This window comes from Polyodon spathula, chromosome 11 (assembly GCF_017654505.1).
Source record: "Polyodon spathula isolate WHYD16114869_AA chromosome 11, ASM1765450v1, whole genome shotgun sequence".
Lineage (NCBI taxonomy): Eukaryota > Metazoa > Chordata > Actinopteri > Acipenseriformes > Polyodontidae > Polyodon > Polyodon spathula.
In genome coordinates this window covers 30,380,774-30,397,508 of record NC_054544.1, presented here as the reverse complement: position 1 = coordinate 30,397,508, position 16,735 = coordinate 30,380,774, and the positions used below count along the sequence as shown (strand labels likewise).

The window sequence follows — 16,735 nt, the reverse complement described above, 5'->3', positions numbered from 1 at the left end:
GTCTGTAAACTCATCTAAACAGAACACAAACACATCCCTTCAGGCTGCATTTCTCATTTTTAAAAAACAGTCATGTCTTGTTTGCTATATATAAAAAGTATATGCTTTTTTTTTTTTTTTTTTTTTTCCCATGGGGGGGTGGTATATTTTGTTTCTTTTGTGATGGTTTTCTATAGCCTTATTGTGTGAAACATGAAGCATTATTCAGTGCAATGCTTTCAAAATTATTCTCCAAAGTACGTTTTGCACACCGGCAAGTAACCCTTGGCTGCATGGCAGCGTGCTACAAGCTAAATGTATATAAACTGGAGCACAGCAGATCTGGGGGCGGGCAGGTGCTCTTGTTCCTGTGAAGCCCAGTACAGAGGAAAGCCTGTATCGAGAGAGTGATACATTGTCTTTGTGTAGTCTGTCGGGGGCTGGTCCCTGTGTGAGGGGGAGGGGTGGGGAGGGGGCGTCTCCATCTGTTCCTTATTCCCTGGCCACTGCATTACTAGTCTCCATGATGAGATCAGCAGGATCAGCTTTCACCATGGGGCAGTGCACTCGCTTGAGTTGAAGGCTCGTCACTGGAGCAAGCTGGCTGTTGAGAGAATAAGAAAGCGGCGAAGTGGCTGAAGTCTTGGGCTGCGGAGGTCCAAGTGGCTTACAAAGAATAGTGGGATCTTGGGTGTTTATTTTTAGATTTGCCTGCAGAGGTGAAGGACAGAGCAGTTTTAATTGAGAGTAATTTGCTGCACATTCCCCTAGCTGTGCTGGTACTGGCTGCCAGCTTGCTACTATAAGCAGCTTGTGTGCCATAGAGAGAGAGAGAGAGAGCAGAGTGAAGTGTGTGTGCGTGCTTATGAATTGTCTGCTCAAGGGATGTCTTTCCTGTTCACCACACACACACTAATGTGTTTTTCACACAGTTCCTGGCTTTAACTTTGAAGTGGACATCTTTTTGTTGGGAAGTTTTCCCTGTGGTGGTTTTATTATTTTTATATTTATTTATTTTTTTATGACTTCTAACTTGGTTCTTGGAAAGATGTAGAGGTCCTGATCTCGTGGAAGTTTTGCCAAAAAGGTCTTTCTGCTTTTGCTTCAGTTTGAGGATACTGTAGAAGTTTCACTGCTACGTCTTGCGGCAGCTTCATGTCTGCTTCATGCAGGAACACATTTGAACGTTTTATGGTAATTTTTTTTTTTGTATTCAAATTTGTCATGCTTTTTTTTGTATTTGCAAGAAATGTGATTTCCATGTGGTTGTGTGGTGTGTTTTTGTTTTTTTGTGCTGTGCATTTATAACAGACCCACAAGACGAGCAAAACTTGTGGAAATATAGCTGCGTATGTGCTGTGTAGTGTTTCTAAGCCTCTTTAGGATTGCTCAGTCACCTATATATTGCAATGTAAGAATGTGATTATTGGGAAGTTGACGGAGGCTGCTTTGCCAAGTGTTCAGAGAAACACCCAAGGCTTGCCCTGGAGTATTGAAAAGAGGATTTCTGTGGAAGGACTTGTTGAATTGAAGTTCTTGCAGGTTTGGTTACTGCTAGATGTGTTTGCAACTTCTACTGTATGTTTTTGTGTCTGATGACCGACCTCCATTGACCAAGTTTTCATCCAGTTGATAAAGATTCAATTTTAGTAGCTTGGATTCTCTAAATGCTCTTCACACCTGTGCTGCTGTAAAGTTTATTGCAGATGCACCACCATCATACAGCGTGTGATCCCCAACACTGAAATGCTTTGGAACATCTTTTTAATTCTGAGGAGTTTACATACTGTAGGTATGTGCAGTAGTTTTTATTTATTTATTTATTTATTTATTTTTATTTGCAGCATTCTTAAGTTCTGACCTTTTTTAAATTTTGCAATCTTGTAGGCTCATCCTTTTCAGTTGATCTGTTTTTATGTTCCTTTTATTGCACTAGCTTTTGTTATTGAGGGAACTGACTTCAAAGCAGGGTCAAGCGGCTTTGACCTCAAATCACAATATTCCTTAAACAATGAAAGGCCTGTCAAAGTTCTGGCCTTTTTCTTAACAGGTACAATAGGGGTATGTTTGTGTAGCAAATATGCACCTTCATGCACTGGTAATGTAAAACTGTGAAAATCAACATTTTAAAATTTGAAATGCAGTGGAAGTACGACTACATTCCAAATTAAGTGTGCTTTTTCATTTGAAACTTTGTATGATGTTTTAGAGGTAAGCAGAAGGTTTAGAAGGTGAAACGATTTTAAAGCTAATGACATTACCCCTAGATGTACAGTGTGTAGTATAAAACCTACAGCAGTTGGCAGTGAACGGTAGTAAACTAATTGAGGAAACGTATGCTAGTAAGAAACAAACACTGCAATAGAAAAGCTGTGGGGTAAACGAGGAAGGGATTAGCGCTCAATGGGAGTGTGTCAGAGAGATGCAAAGAGGGGAAGGTGTTAATAAAACAGCAAAGCACCAGAATGAGTTCAAAAGAGAATTGCTAATCCCAGCGGCTTTTTAAAAATGGCAAGCCAGCACACTAAAATAAATAACTCTCTTTTTTATTTCTCTTTTATAGACATCTTTTTTCAGGCTTTCAAAAATTAATTTACTTTGTAGCTCAGGCAACACAAAGCCCTACTACTAGGCAAGCCCAAATACTCTTGGGAGAGCCTTCACATTCCTGGAATTACTTCTTGTAATAAACCTTCTATTTTCAGATTCCACACTGATGTCACAACACATTACTAAGCAACATGAGAATGTGTTTTATTTATTTTCTTCCAAAAGCACATAATTTGCACAGTAGACCTTTTTGATGGACAAAATGTTTTCTAGGAGTTCATTATAACGGCCAACCAGACTTTGATTTTAATAATAGACGAAAAATACACAAAGGAGGTTGCTATTATTTTAATAAATAAATACAGTTCTGTAATTTGAACCAGTATTGTTTAAGATGAAGATACAGGATGTTCTTACTGTCGCCCATTTAACTTTGAATCAAGGCACTCTGGGTGAGTTTTCAAAAGAATTCGTCTAGCTTAATCTGCTTGCTGTTTTTGCACAATCTCTAGAGAAACAGGACTGTTACCTAAAGCCAGTGTGTGGAGAGAGAAGGGGTCAGTTGGGTATTACAGTACCACTGTGATTGTTAGATGGTAGAACTTTTACCGTTTTATGTAGTTTAACAAATAGATCATTCCAATGTAGGGAATTGGGTGAGCAGCAGCACAACATGGCCTCTCACTTAATTCACGGAATGCCTTTTAATTTGACATTTTTGCAAAACCAATCAATAAAAAATAAACCCTGATGTTCCTCTACCCTGTTTTACATGGAAATTTAAATGTGAGGTTGGCCCTGCTGAATGGGGGGTGAGATCTTGAGGTGAGGTCTCTTCCTTGTGTCATTTAACATTCTAGACTTCTGTTTCTTACAATCCAGAAACTGCTCTCTTCTGGCAGCAAGCCACGAGAGCAAGAACTGCATTTCAGACCCAGGTATCGGAGGACCATTTTTAAATGTTATTTTAAAGGAACATAGAAACACATTCAATTGCTGTAATTAGAAGGGTGTGAAGAGTTTTAATCATACTTGGGTCGTAATCTAAAGTGGACGAGGGGCTGTAAACACAATTCTGGCACTCCAGGTTTTAACTTTTTTTGACAGTGATTTTTAGTCCATTTTAAGAATTTTTTTTACATTTCTGATCTGAATTAATTGTTCTAGTCCCTGAATTTTAGTAGTTGACAAATACCATGTTGTATGTATGATGAATTTGTCAGGAAGGTTTGATCCTGTAAAAGCACTTTTTTGCTGTTTTGAAATTTTGTATAAAGCTTCCTAATAGACAAGGTAAAAATAAATAAACCAAACTGTTCACCCAAAATCCTACCTGCTGACTGTTATAAATTATTTGCAGACTCGTGCAATGTTGGCTATCTCTCTTGGTGCTGCCACCTGCCTTCCACACTTGCAGCATATTAGTTTTATAACCACTTTTGCATCCTGCAGTACAATATATTTTGCAACCTCATAGCAGTTTGTGTGTCTCTGCGGGGATATTAGTTTTACATGCTTGAGTGGCTGCAGGGGAAATGGAAGTTGGTGTGTGGATGTTTCTTCTATGTGATAAAAGGCTTGGCTTCTCTCCTGTATTGGGAGAGGGAAATGTATACCCTGCACTTCCCTAGTTTATTGAACAGCCTACTGAGTGGCTAGGAAGTTGCCAATACCTAGAGTCTGGTCATTTTTCTATTTTCTTCCATTTTTTTGAAGCGTTATATATTTTTTCAAACTAAAATAAGACCAAGGCGGCATGGAAAACAAGATATTTTGTTAAGTCTCCTGCTTTCTTTTTTTTTTTTTTTTTTTTTTTTTTTTGCACCCTTTTTTAATGTAACCAATTGTCACTTGGATGTGTTTAAAAAAAAAAAAAAAAAAAAAGATAAATTGCATAATTTATACAAAAGTCCTTGATCTACACAGCATGTATGAGAAACAAGCTTGCTTACAAAGCAGTATTGGGGTAGAACAAAACAGACGTGCCTCAGATTTATGTCCTTTTTTTTTTTGCTGTAATTGCATTTTAAGATGTTTGTGAAGGAGGAGAAACTTATTTAGAAACATTTTATGGATTTAATATTTTCCAATTGTGATAAAGTTTCTTCCAACAGTAAAGTAGAAACTTGATTAAGTATATGCATTAGGTTTTGGGTCATTTCAGATTGCATTGACTAGATAGTAGATGCCTTTTTTTTTTTTTTTTTTAAAGGAGAATCTTTACAATTTGTTTGTGTAAATGGCAGTTTCTCTCCTATTTTGTCACCACCGTTTGCACACACTGTAGTGCAGTGAGATCATCCGTACTCATGTCTGGACTCTGCTTCCTGACCGATTTTTAGATTTCTTGGCCCCTGTTCAGCCATATTCTGACCTCATCATAACTTCCAGCTGTGAAGTTCCAGTCACAACAATATCTGTCAGACGCAGATGAATAAGGAAAAGAACAGCAATTCAGTGGGTGGTGTGTGTTTTTTTTTTTAAGCTTGTAAAACAAGTAAAATTCTGCAAATCTGGGCTTCTACTGAGATCATGTGAGGATAATGAAACCATTTCTCGTAACCTTTCTTTTCTTTTTTATTTTTTGTCTGTACAGTGACTCAAGCCTGACTGGTCCAGTTGGAGGATTGGTGGGATGCGAGGTGTGGGAATGTCTGCATTCTATTATGAATCTCAGGAAGTTTTTGTCTTTTAATATGGGTTGAGCTTTTTGAGCAGCAGTTGTGGCTTCTGCTTCATTTGTTCAGCAGTTTGCTGGGAAACGTATCCAGTCTAGGGGTTTTCTTTAGAATTATTATTTTTTTGTTTTTTAGAAAAATCATCTCAACTTTTTTTGCAAAGACAAGCAAGTGCAAACCTGTTAAAATAACCCACTGTTTTTGTTTCTGTTTTTTTAGGAGTGGGCTTTTATTTGAAGGGTTGTGCCTTCAAAAGAGGAAGTAAAAAGTGTTCTGCGTGGTTGGGCTCTCAGTGAACAGCTTTCATGAGGTAACAGCAGGCAAAAGAAGAAAAAACAATCCCAAAAAACACTGCAAATCCCCTCTCCCATCCTTCGTTTCATCTGTAGCCAAACGATGGGCCAAAAAATCTCAGGGAGTATAAAGTCTGTGGATGTGAGGGAACCTGCGCTCCGGCCGGTCCGACGGGAGCTCCAGGGCCCAGACTTCTGTAAACCTGCCCGGCTGGACATGTTGCTTGATATGCCTCCAGCCCCCATGGACGTCCAGCTGAAACACTCCTGGAACAACGAGGACCGCTCGCTCAACATCTTCGTCAAGGAGGACGACAAACTGACCTTCCACAGGCACCCGGTGGCCCAGAGCACAGACTGCATCCGGGGCCGGGTAGGCTACACTAGGGGGCTGCATGTCTGGCAGATCCACTGGCCAACGCGGCAGAGAGGGACGCACGCTGTGGTGGGAGTGTCCACGGCTGAAGCCCCCTTGCACTCGGTGGGCTATACCTCACTAGTGGGCAGCAACAGCGAGTCATGGGGCTGGGACCTGGGACGTAACAAGCTGTACTATAACAGCAAAAACCAACCTGGACTTACCTATCCTGTATTTTTGGAGCCGGACGAGTCCTTTGTGCTGCCAGACTCTTTGTTGGTGGTTTTGGACATGGACGAGGGGACGCTGAGTTTTATAGTGGACGGACAGTATCTGGGAGTGGCCTTCAGAGGACTCAAAGGAAAAAAACTGCATCCGATCGTTAGTGCAGTATGGGGTCACTGTGAAATTACAATACGATACATCAACGGACTTGATCGTAAGTGTGTTTCTATTATTAGAAAGTATGTATGTAGAGAGGAGAATTAAGAGTTTATACAATACTTACATACACACATCTGATGATTCAATATGGATATGCTTTTCTAAGTATAGATGAGTTCAATATTTAGTGGGCAGACAATTTTAATCAAAGATGGAATTACTTTTTTGTAATGGTAGTTTTATGGGCTCAATGTAAAATGTACTGTAGTTGCTAATTTCTCTTGCTTTGTTTAGCTGAAAGTAATTCCAGCAAACCAAAACACAGCTGCATTTGAAAGCCTGTGAATAACAGTATCCTAAAACATCTACCTCCTGGTTGCTGAGCAATTTAACTTAATTGCAAGGCAGAAGTCAAAGCATATCCCTGACGAGTGTTAACTACACGGTGAACACAGGGGCTCTGGAACTAGGGATGATGGGGGTGCGGGAGCACCCCTTGGCTTTGAATGGCTTCCATCATATACAGGAGTTACCATTTTGGCTTTCAGCACCTCCACTTTAAAAATTGTTCCAGCTCCACTGGGTGAACACTCCCTTTTCCCAGAACTATTTTGAGCAGTGGTTTTATCCTTAAGTACACTCACAATCCATCTACTGGTAGACAAGACTTGGTAAATGATTAACATGTTGTTAGTATAACAAATACACTCTTTCAAACTTGTAATGGCAAACAGCCACTAAATAAGCTTGCATTTCCTGTATAGTTTAATATAAAGATTTGATTTTGTCAGCCTACAACCTGTTGTGGAAACTGGGTTAAACTGCATGCTATTTTTATTGATGTATTTTATTTATTTAATTTTGTATTATTAATTTATGTATTTAGCATTCACAGCAATGGAGAACCACCCTGGATTGCATCAAGTACTCATCTGAGGTTAAGAAGCTCCAGTGAGCAGGGATTTAATAATTGCTATTGAAGTAAGACGCTAATCCACACGCTGAAATAAAATAAGTTTGATTTCAAGGTGTTGCTAAATAAGAAAGGTTAAGCTCTGTTTTTAAAATGTATTCAAATCCATCCTTCTGAAGCTGGCCGGGGCTAACTGTTCACAGTGGTGATCTTAAAACATGTTATCTGACAACTACTGCAGTAACCTCCCTGTCTCCTCTGTGTGGGTGCAAACGTGATTAAATAAGTTCCCACATTACGAACTCGGCGACGATGCCATTCCCACCTACAAAATGTAAAGAAATAAAATGTATGGTTTGTGGGTTTTTTTTTTTTTTTTTTTTGCTTCTCACAAGCTATTATGCTGTTAAAGTGAACAGTATCCTTAGTGCTGTGCAAAGATGCTCCAACAGGAGGAATACTTACAGAAATAGCCTACAGTATAGAAGTATTTACTGAATAACTATATGTTGGCCTGCAGGTGTTTAAATGTAATTTATTGGCACAACTGCGTATTCTAGTGGAATGATCCACTTGGTGTAGATTCATGCACTTTACCCAGGGCACTTGGATAAGCTGTAGTTTTTGTCTTGATTTGAGGAGTAATGGATATTTTCCTTGCACATATGCCTGCAGTCCATGCTGGAAATAAAAAAATGTGTGCGATTATTGTAAATGGCTGTCAAAACTAATTTTAAGGAATGTTATCTGTTTTGGCTCTAATGGAGCCGTGCCCGGTACGCAGGTTATTGCATCTGTAATCATCTGTTGAATACCTACAGAAACCAACTTTCTCCTTTTTTAAACTTGGAATTTGACGATTAGCTATTTTTAGATTTAACCGCAAATTGTAATTTCCTGCTAAATTTAATTATTTTAAAACACTGACCTGAATTCATCAGGAGAACAAAGTTTGGTCAATAATACTGGGCCCTGGCTACTGCAAATCTTCACACTCAATCAGGAATTGAGTTCACCTCGATAATTAATTAATACCCCCCCCCTGCCCCTCCCAGGAAGTTTTGATACCAAATTTCAATTTTGGGAGTAAAGGAGTGTTGTGATATTCCATGGATTTTCATGGAGTACTGTTATGCCACATAAGAGGACAGCCAAATAACAGGTTGTTAACAGCCATCATCAAGGGTAAAACAACATGGAGTGTTCTGTTTTTCTAAACAGAGTACAACGTATGAAAGAAACCACATTTACACCCAAATTTAAGATTGAATTACTTTTGCCCCAGTCATTCTGTTGGAATTTTGGAATCTTGCATTTCTTAAATCCAAGATCCAGTTTAAAAATAAACAAGTCATCCAAATCCGGGTAAGTTTATGATTTGGTAGCTGTCTCGGCCCTGTAAACTGCTACAGATTTAATCTTGGACACATTTCAGCATTCATTGCTCTTACGTGGTACCCTCGTCTGTTTCTTCTTGTTGACACGCTTGCAAATTTAGAAAAAACGAAACAAAATACAACAGGAATGTTAACATATGACTTCCAGCAATTGAATGTAAACCGTAAATCTTCCGTGGATAAATATTTGCATTGCATGTAAACCATGAGCATTCTTGTATAACTATTCATTCAGTATCAACACATCTTTAAAGATTGTAAATGTAAAGACTGCATTGTTGACATTGACACTGGCGTAGCTGGAAACATTAGGGTGCATATTATTTTTTTGGGATACTAGGAACCATTTACTTGAGTCATGTACCTGTTTTATATTTTGTACTATTGATAAATTCATGTCTCGTGGCTTCCTCCAGTTTATTTATTTTCTCCATTTCACATTTTGCCTTTACAGGCACCCATTTCCTATGATGGTTACTGTAAATTCAAAAAAGGAAAGGGTTTAGTTAAATCTGTCCAAATACTTAACCAACTTTGCCGGAAATCCCTACATGTATTGTTGTAATGGTGTGTGTGCATATGCAACACTTGAAATGCTGCTTTTCTAAATTGCACAGTGATTCCTGCTAGGTTTCAGACTATTGATGTAACACCTTGATTCCTCTCGTCAGTTTTGCATCTGAAGAGGCTTATTTCTTTATATGCTTTTATGAGCTTGCCTGCTGCTTGCAGATGGCCCAGTGAGTTCAAGATCACTTTATGGACCAGCCTGGCTTTGATGTGACAACATGACATCACTTCCTTGAAAAGCCAGGAAAGAGCTCGCCTGTTGCTAATGTGTTCTGTAACCATTGCAGTAAAAGAGCACTTTGTCTGGTATCGACAGCCTTGAAATAATAGTTGCAGCTCCTGAGTATTTTGTTTGTTTTATTTATTTATTTTAGTTTCTTTGTGTTGTGTTTTTTTTTTTTTTTTTTTTTTATATCTACTTGGTGCAAATGTATTCTAAAGTTTTGAATGGGCCATTGCCCATTTTCTGTGAATCACTGCCAAAAACAACCTGGGGATTTATTTTATTTATTTATTTTTTTAAATCAAGATGCCTGTCATATTCCTAGTCATCAGGGAATCCTGAGTTTAATCAGCTGCTTGGCTCCCACAATGTCGCCTTGTGCAAGAGCTTCTCTGGTTTCATATTATATATTATGAAAACAGAAACTGGAATCTAATTTCCATGCAAAGACTGCAATTTAGATTTTGTATAATATCATTCTACACTCTAATGTGGGACAGTGAATGTGGCCCCGTTTACCCAAAACCCATGCCCTCTTTGTACCTGTATCGGACCTCCTGCAGAGCAGAGTGACCCCTCAGTCCGTGCCTTGTCCCAGTCCAGTCCAATTTTAGTTTCTGGGGCTTTCTAATGAATTGGTGTAAGATTTTACATAAGTCATGTAGAAGTTTTATAGGAATTATCCCCAAGGAGTCTAACACTCATATCCCGGAGTGACATCACTGGAATCAGTTATTGTCCTAGGTAAAGAGAGTTTTAAAAAAAACAAAAAAAAAAAAAAACTCCAATGCAGCAAGATGCCTTTTAACTGCTTTTTAAAACCCTCTGTTTGTAAGCATTTGGAAAAGCACATATTTAAACAGTTTGTTTAATAGAGATGCAATGATAGGTCATACATTTCCAGATTGATGCTTTTAGAGGAATGTATTCCCAAGGTGCCAGTTTCTATATACTTCATCTGTGGTCCATCCAGTCATTGTTGAACCAAAGGAATAAGGATGTTCTTTTCAGGGATGGAAATAAAACTCCCATTGCGTAGCAGTTTATTCTCCATTCTTCCCTTTTTACCATAAGTTTAAAAAGACACACCCGAGTTTCTTGCCAATACACTGTGACTAATCAAGACCCTATTAAAACCTGGAATGGGTTAAACTGCTATTATTTCCATCCCTGGGAATCCAGCATTACAAGCTGGCTAATAATGAGAGTGAAGGATATACTACTGTATGGGCACTTGATTAGAATTGTGATCTACATTGTGTAACATCACCCCCCATCCCAACCCCTATTACACTTTTGTAGTATCAGTCTCTTGGTGGCTTAGGCTTGTTTTTGTTGAAGGAGCAGGTGATTTAAACATATGTAGCATTTGTTATTTTTAATGTACTAAAGTTATTTATGTATTCCTTGTTACAGTGAAGCATGCTGCATTGCAGAATCTGTTTTTAATTGACTGTTAATGATGGAGTTTGACCCGTGTTGTCCTGATGATTTGATTGAGAGAATATTACATTTCTTTTCCTACATGTCGTGCTCGTACTGTGAAACAAGTAGCTCATTGAACTATGAAAGCTACCCATTAAAACAAATCTGTTCAAAGCGTTTTAAGTGTCACAGTTACCAAGCGTAATGTTCCAGTATGCATTCATGCAACTAGTTGTATTCACTTGCCTTTTTATAAACTTGTATAGCAGTTTTACTTGGTGGAAAGAATAAGTCCAGGTCAATAACTGGGTTAAAATTGCTTTTCTACCATGAAAGATCATGTTATGTTGTGTGTTTTTTTAAATTTTATTTATTTATTCTTGCATGCAATTGGTGACTAGTATATTGATTTTTAAGGCATCACTTCCATAGATTCACAAATGTAGCAAAATATTTTTTTTTTCCCCAAACTTAATCCACTGTCATTTTATTTTAACAAATCTGTCAGGGTGTTGTAGGTAATGACCGGTGGATTTTAGTCCTATTGTATCATTGCAGTAACCCTCCTTACTCTGTGTTTGTAAATAAATAAATAAAGCTGCAGTCATTGACTGTGAATCGATAGGAATGGCTCTGTTCTCTGTGTGTGTGAACCATAGCCTTTGCCTTTCACATCACAGCAGAGCACAAGGTCATTACAGATGACAGGGAAGCCTTTCGGCTCGGAGGTTGCATGAAGGACCCAGTCTGTCAGCCACGTGGGAATGTTTGGCTATGAACACAGCCTGGAGCGCTTGCTCGGTATGTCAGACACATGGAAGTTACCAGTTTAATTGCTTTGTTGGGCTTGAGTGTTGCTTCATCAGCAATGTAGCGTTTCTTAAAGTTAATTTGGAAACGAGCAGAGGTCATACAATCCATACAAAAAGAAAGATGATATGTAATATATGCATTAGGGATGTCACAGTATTAAATTCAGTCTGTATGATAACCATCAAAACTTACCACAGTCATACAACTATTAACCAGTTTTTCAGCCATTTTAAAGTAGTTATTTAAAGAAATACACAGAGGTCATGTAAAAATAAAAATAAAAATGGAACTTTAACAGCTTTCCATAGTTGGATATGCTCTATCTCCCTCTCTGATTTTTAGCATATTTAATATTTTAGGTGTGTGTGTGTATATGTATGTGTGTGTGTGTGTATGTATATATATATATATATATATATATATATATATATATATATATATATATATATATATATATATATATATATATATATAATATAATATAAAAAAAATGTGTGGTGCATACATACATACAGTGGCTCTCAAAAGTATTCATCTCCCTTGGACTTTTCCACATTTTATTGTGTTGCAATGTGGAATCAGAATGGATTTCATTAGGAGTTTCTGTCACTGATCAACACAAAAAAGTAAATGTCAAAGTGAAAAATAAAATCTACAAATGTTTTGTTTTTAAGCCACTCCAGTGTGGCTTTGGCTGTATTTTGGGGTCATTGTCCTGCTGAAAGATAAATCTTCTCCCAAGTCCCAGGTCTCTTGCAGACTTCAGCAGGTTTTCCTTCAAGATTTCTCTGTACTTTGCTGCATCCATTTTATGCTCTATCTTCACAAGCCTTCCAGGCCCTGACGCAGAGAAGCATCCCCATAGCATGATGCTGCCACCAACATGCTTCACGGTAGGGATGGTGTTCTCAGGATAATGTGCGGTGTTAGACTTGTGCCAAACATATAGCTTGGCATTGAGGCCAAAAAGCTCAATTTTGGTCTCGTCAAAACATAGAATCTTCCACTTGGTCTCTGTCTCCCACATGCCTTCTGGCAAACTGTAGCTGAGATTTGATGTGAGTTTTTTTCAATAATAAAGGCCAGTTTTGTTATGCACAGTGTCTCCCAGCTCAGCCGTGGAAGTCTGTAACTCCTTTAGAGTTGCCATAAGCCTCTTGGTGGCCTCCCTGACTAGTGCCCTTCTTGCCCGGATACTCAGTTTTTGAGGACGACCTCTTCTAGACAGATTCACAGTTGTGCCATATTCTCTCCATTTCTTAATGGACTTTACTGTGCTCCAGGGGATATTCAGTGCCTTGGAAATGTTCTTATATCCTACCCCTGACTGGTGCTTTTGAAGAACCTTATTCCGGATTTGCTTTGAATGTTTCTTCGTCTTCATGATGTGGCTTTTGTTAGGAAATGTATTAACCAACTGTGGGTCCTCCCAGAGACAGGTGTATTTAACCTGAAATCATGTGAAACACCTTAATTGCACACAGGTGAACTCCATTCAACTAATTATGTGACTTCTAAAGACAATTGGTTGCACCAGAGCTTATTTAGGTGTGTCATAGCAAAGGGAGTGAATACTTATGCAATCAGTTATTTTCTGTTTTATATTTGTAATTAATTTAGAACAATTTGTAGATTTTATTTTTCACTTTGACTATTTACTTTTTTGTGTTGATCAGTGGCTAAAACTCCTAATTTTAAATCCATTTGGTTCCATGGTAACACAATAAAATGTGCAAAATTCCAAGGGGGGGTGAATACTTTTGAGAGCCACTGTATAAAATGTTGTGTAATTATATATATATATATATATATATATATATATATATATATATATATATATATATATATATAAATTGATTTCCCACTTCTGAAAAGTCTCTCTTTCAGCATTGTTAAATTGTGTTTTATAAAGAGGAGTAAAAGTGACCCATTTACTGAAACTCCGTCCAGCTGTACTACGTGCAGTGTCAAACGTTTTGACCGCCTCGTCCTGTCCAGTTCTGTTAGATTCATTGGTTTTATTGTTCAGTTTCCTTTTTTAATTCAGTCTTCTAAAGGACCACAGTAAAGTTTTATGTTTGCCTGTCTTTCTGCGCCTGTGTCGACCGGCAGTACCCACTGCCTAGGTCTCTCTGGCTGGATTTTGCTGTTCTAGCAGACAAAACAAGCAACCCTGAACTGAAATGGCCTCAGAACTTCAGTGGCCTTAAAGAATGAGGTCTTGGTCGAAGTATGTACGATGGATATTCTTTTTTCCTCAGGTGTTTTTGGGTTCATACAGGGAGTTCTGCTTTACTGAGTTTAAGAAAGCGATTTTGCTCTTGATGGTGCACAGCAGGAGGGCAGCATGTGGGTGTAATACTGTTGCAAGTTCCCAGTCATTAATATTCCATACGTATCATTTTACGCGGTGGCGCCAGTCCTTTTCACTTCCGTATTGATTTGGCGTAAGGGACGTTTCTTATTATTGTGATATCCGTTTTTTATAATGTGAAATTGTGCCTCTTGAATCTGACCCTGTGAAATCTGAGTGGCAAAATCCCCAATTGAGCATCACTGATGTCTTTTATAATGAGTGATACATTTATTTTATTGGTTTTACTTTATTTTTACCTAAACCATTTTCCTATCACTTTTTTAAAAGTTACTTTCTAAGTAAAATTGGTATGAGAGATCTGATATGTCTATTTTACTGACCAGTTAAAAGTCACCATGATTTCTCTCAGATTGAATCTTTTAAAAACATGTTTGTCACCTTAATCTCAGTTAAGCCTTACGGATTTTGCTAAAATAAACTACGACTTTTGTATCTGTTTCAGAACTAATACAGTTCCAATACTGGGTGCAAACCCCTCCCCCCCCCCTCCTTTCTTTGCACTTTTCTTAATGCATTTTTTAAAAATCATAATTTCCTGTTTTTAATTTACTTAAACCACAAGTTCTAGAATACTGCAATACTGCCTGCTCTGTATATTTTGTTGATCACATTTCTTTTTCAGTAAAGTCTTTAGTCTTTTCAGTAAAATGTTTTTACTATTAATTCTGCTGCACACAATTTACGTTATCTAAACATATAAGAACATAAAGTTTACAAACGAGTAGAGGCCATTTGGCCTATCTTGCTCGTTTGGTTGTTAGTAGCTTATTGATCCCAGAATCTCATCAGGCAGCTTCTTGAAGGATCCCAGGGTGTCAGCTTCAACAACATTACTGGGGAGTTGGTTCCAGACCGTTTAAAAAAAAAAAGTGCCCCTATTTTCTGTTCTGAATGCCCCTTTATCTAATCTCCATTGTGACACCTGGTCTTTTTTTTTTTTTTTCAGGTCGAAAAAGTCCCTTGGGTCGACATTGTCAATATCTTTTAGCATTTTGAATGCTTGAATCGGGTTTCTGCATAGTCTTCTTTGTTCAAGACTGAATAGATTCAGTTATTTTAGTCAGTCTGCATATGACATGCATTTTAAACCCGGAATAATTCTGGTCTCTTTGCACTCTTTCTAGAGCAGCAATATCCTTTTTGTATTGAGTTGACCAGAACTGAACACAATATTCACTTGTGGAAGTGTCATTTTAAGAAAGGCTTCCTTTTAGATGGCGTTAGTGTACATTTCATCTTGCAGAAAATCACAAGGCTCCTGATGGACAACTTCTACGTGACATTCCAGTCCTATGGTCCCTCACTAGTCTCTACTCTACTTTACAGAATCTAGGCGAGAATTGCCCTGAGAGTAACGGATTTTAATTGGACTTGACAGATTTTTTTGGCTTTCTACTTGGTACTATATCTTGGTTGGGGGTTGGGGGGTGAATGGCTGTATATCATTCATGAGCTAACCTAGATATCACTTGACTCCAAAAATAATGGAATATTAAAACCAGAAATTCCTTCGAGAGGTGGAGCTGTGCACATTAATCATCCTACTGTACCCAGAACAATTATCATGGGCTTCACTTGTGAAGTGATCTTCAGCCACAATAAGTGATGTACACTCTGAAGATTAGTGTGCCTTTTTATCTGGTAATGGAGCCATGCCCTTGGCATAGGATTGAATGAACAGTTTTGTATTAAACTGCATGCAAATTACTAGTCGGGTCGGCTGGTGTTTGCCTAGCACAGCAAAATCACACCAATGACGAGGCTCGTACAGTACATCTAATAGTCAGTGGGTTAGTGTTTTGGGGAGATGGGCATCTTTACAAAAAAACAGCATGTAAAAACAGTACCTGCCCTGCAAACTTTCACGCACACACAGTAATGCCATCTTGCACACAAACGCAAGGTTTATATCTGTTTGGATGGAAGTTGATTTAACAATGTCGTGAAATTCCATACAGTAGCTGCCCAAAGTGATTTTATAGTGCATTGAAAGCTTGACCCATTTTTATGCAAATGAATCCCCTCAATAGAAAGAAAGCAGCGCTGATGTATGGGCAAGTAAGCTGGGCTGAGTTGAGTGGGGGATGGAGAGGGGTGCTGCTGGGACGCCAGAATCACTGTTGAGCCCTCTTGAGGTGTCGTGGGCTAGTCGACAAAACAGAGGACAGAAGGTACCCACTTGATGACCCCAGAGATGTACCCTACTTGGCCCAATCCAGACAGTTGTCATACTGATGCGCTGGGGAGACCGCACTGTGGAGCCAGCATCACAGCCGTTGTGTGTGCTGATGCGCTGGGGAGGCAAAACAGGCTGATCCCTGGAGCCAGCATTACACTTCAGCCATCAACACCAGGCAGAAGGATATCTTCATCAACAGATGGAAAGAAATGCAAATGAATCGAGATGCAGATGGATCACATTAGTTTACTGTAAAGCTATGTCTTGGTTGGTGCTTATCTTGGCGAGAGCAGAGTTCAAATTAGCATGAAGGGTTTTTAACATCTACTCTCATGTAATGGAAATCTTGATTTCAGCTTGCCCCTCCAGTCTCCTTTTCACACTGAAAGATTGCAAATGTCGTTATGGTACATGTAACAGTAATTTAACTTTTTTAAAATGTCTTAAATTACAGTTTTCTGCAGCAGATATAAATCTCTGGTATAAATTATAAAACTCATTCCAAAAGCCTAATCGGTCAACTTGCTAAAAATGCACAAATAAAATAAAATAAATATGCTCAATGTTTGACTTTCAGCTATTGTTCATTTTCCTAT

General features: G+C 38.4%; 1 protein-coding gene across 2 annotated transcripts in view; it reads left to right on the top strand.

Annotated features, from left to right (window-relative positions):
* Positions 1-527: 527 nt before the first annotated feature.
* Positions 528-16,735, top strand: part of LOC121322583 (SPRY domain-containing SOCS box protein 4-like) — a 32,767-nt gene continuing 16,559 nt past the window's right edge. Inside the window, exons 1-3 of one of the 2 annotated variants that reach the window (XM_041262716.1) lie at positions 528-1,173; positions 5,126-5,171; positions 5,427-6,297. In XM_041262716.1, coding sequence (XP_041118650.1) covers positions 5,604-6,297 — 694 coding nt within the window. In that variant the 5' untranslated portion in view covers positions 528-1,173; positions 5,126-5,171; positions 5,427-5,603. Of the gene's footprint in view, positions 1,174-1,330; positions 1,772-5,125; positions 5,172-5,426; positions 6,298-16,735 lie in introns of those variants that run through there. The other variant, XM_041262715.1, reaches the window with a different exon arrangement.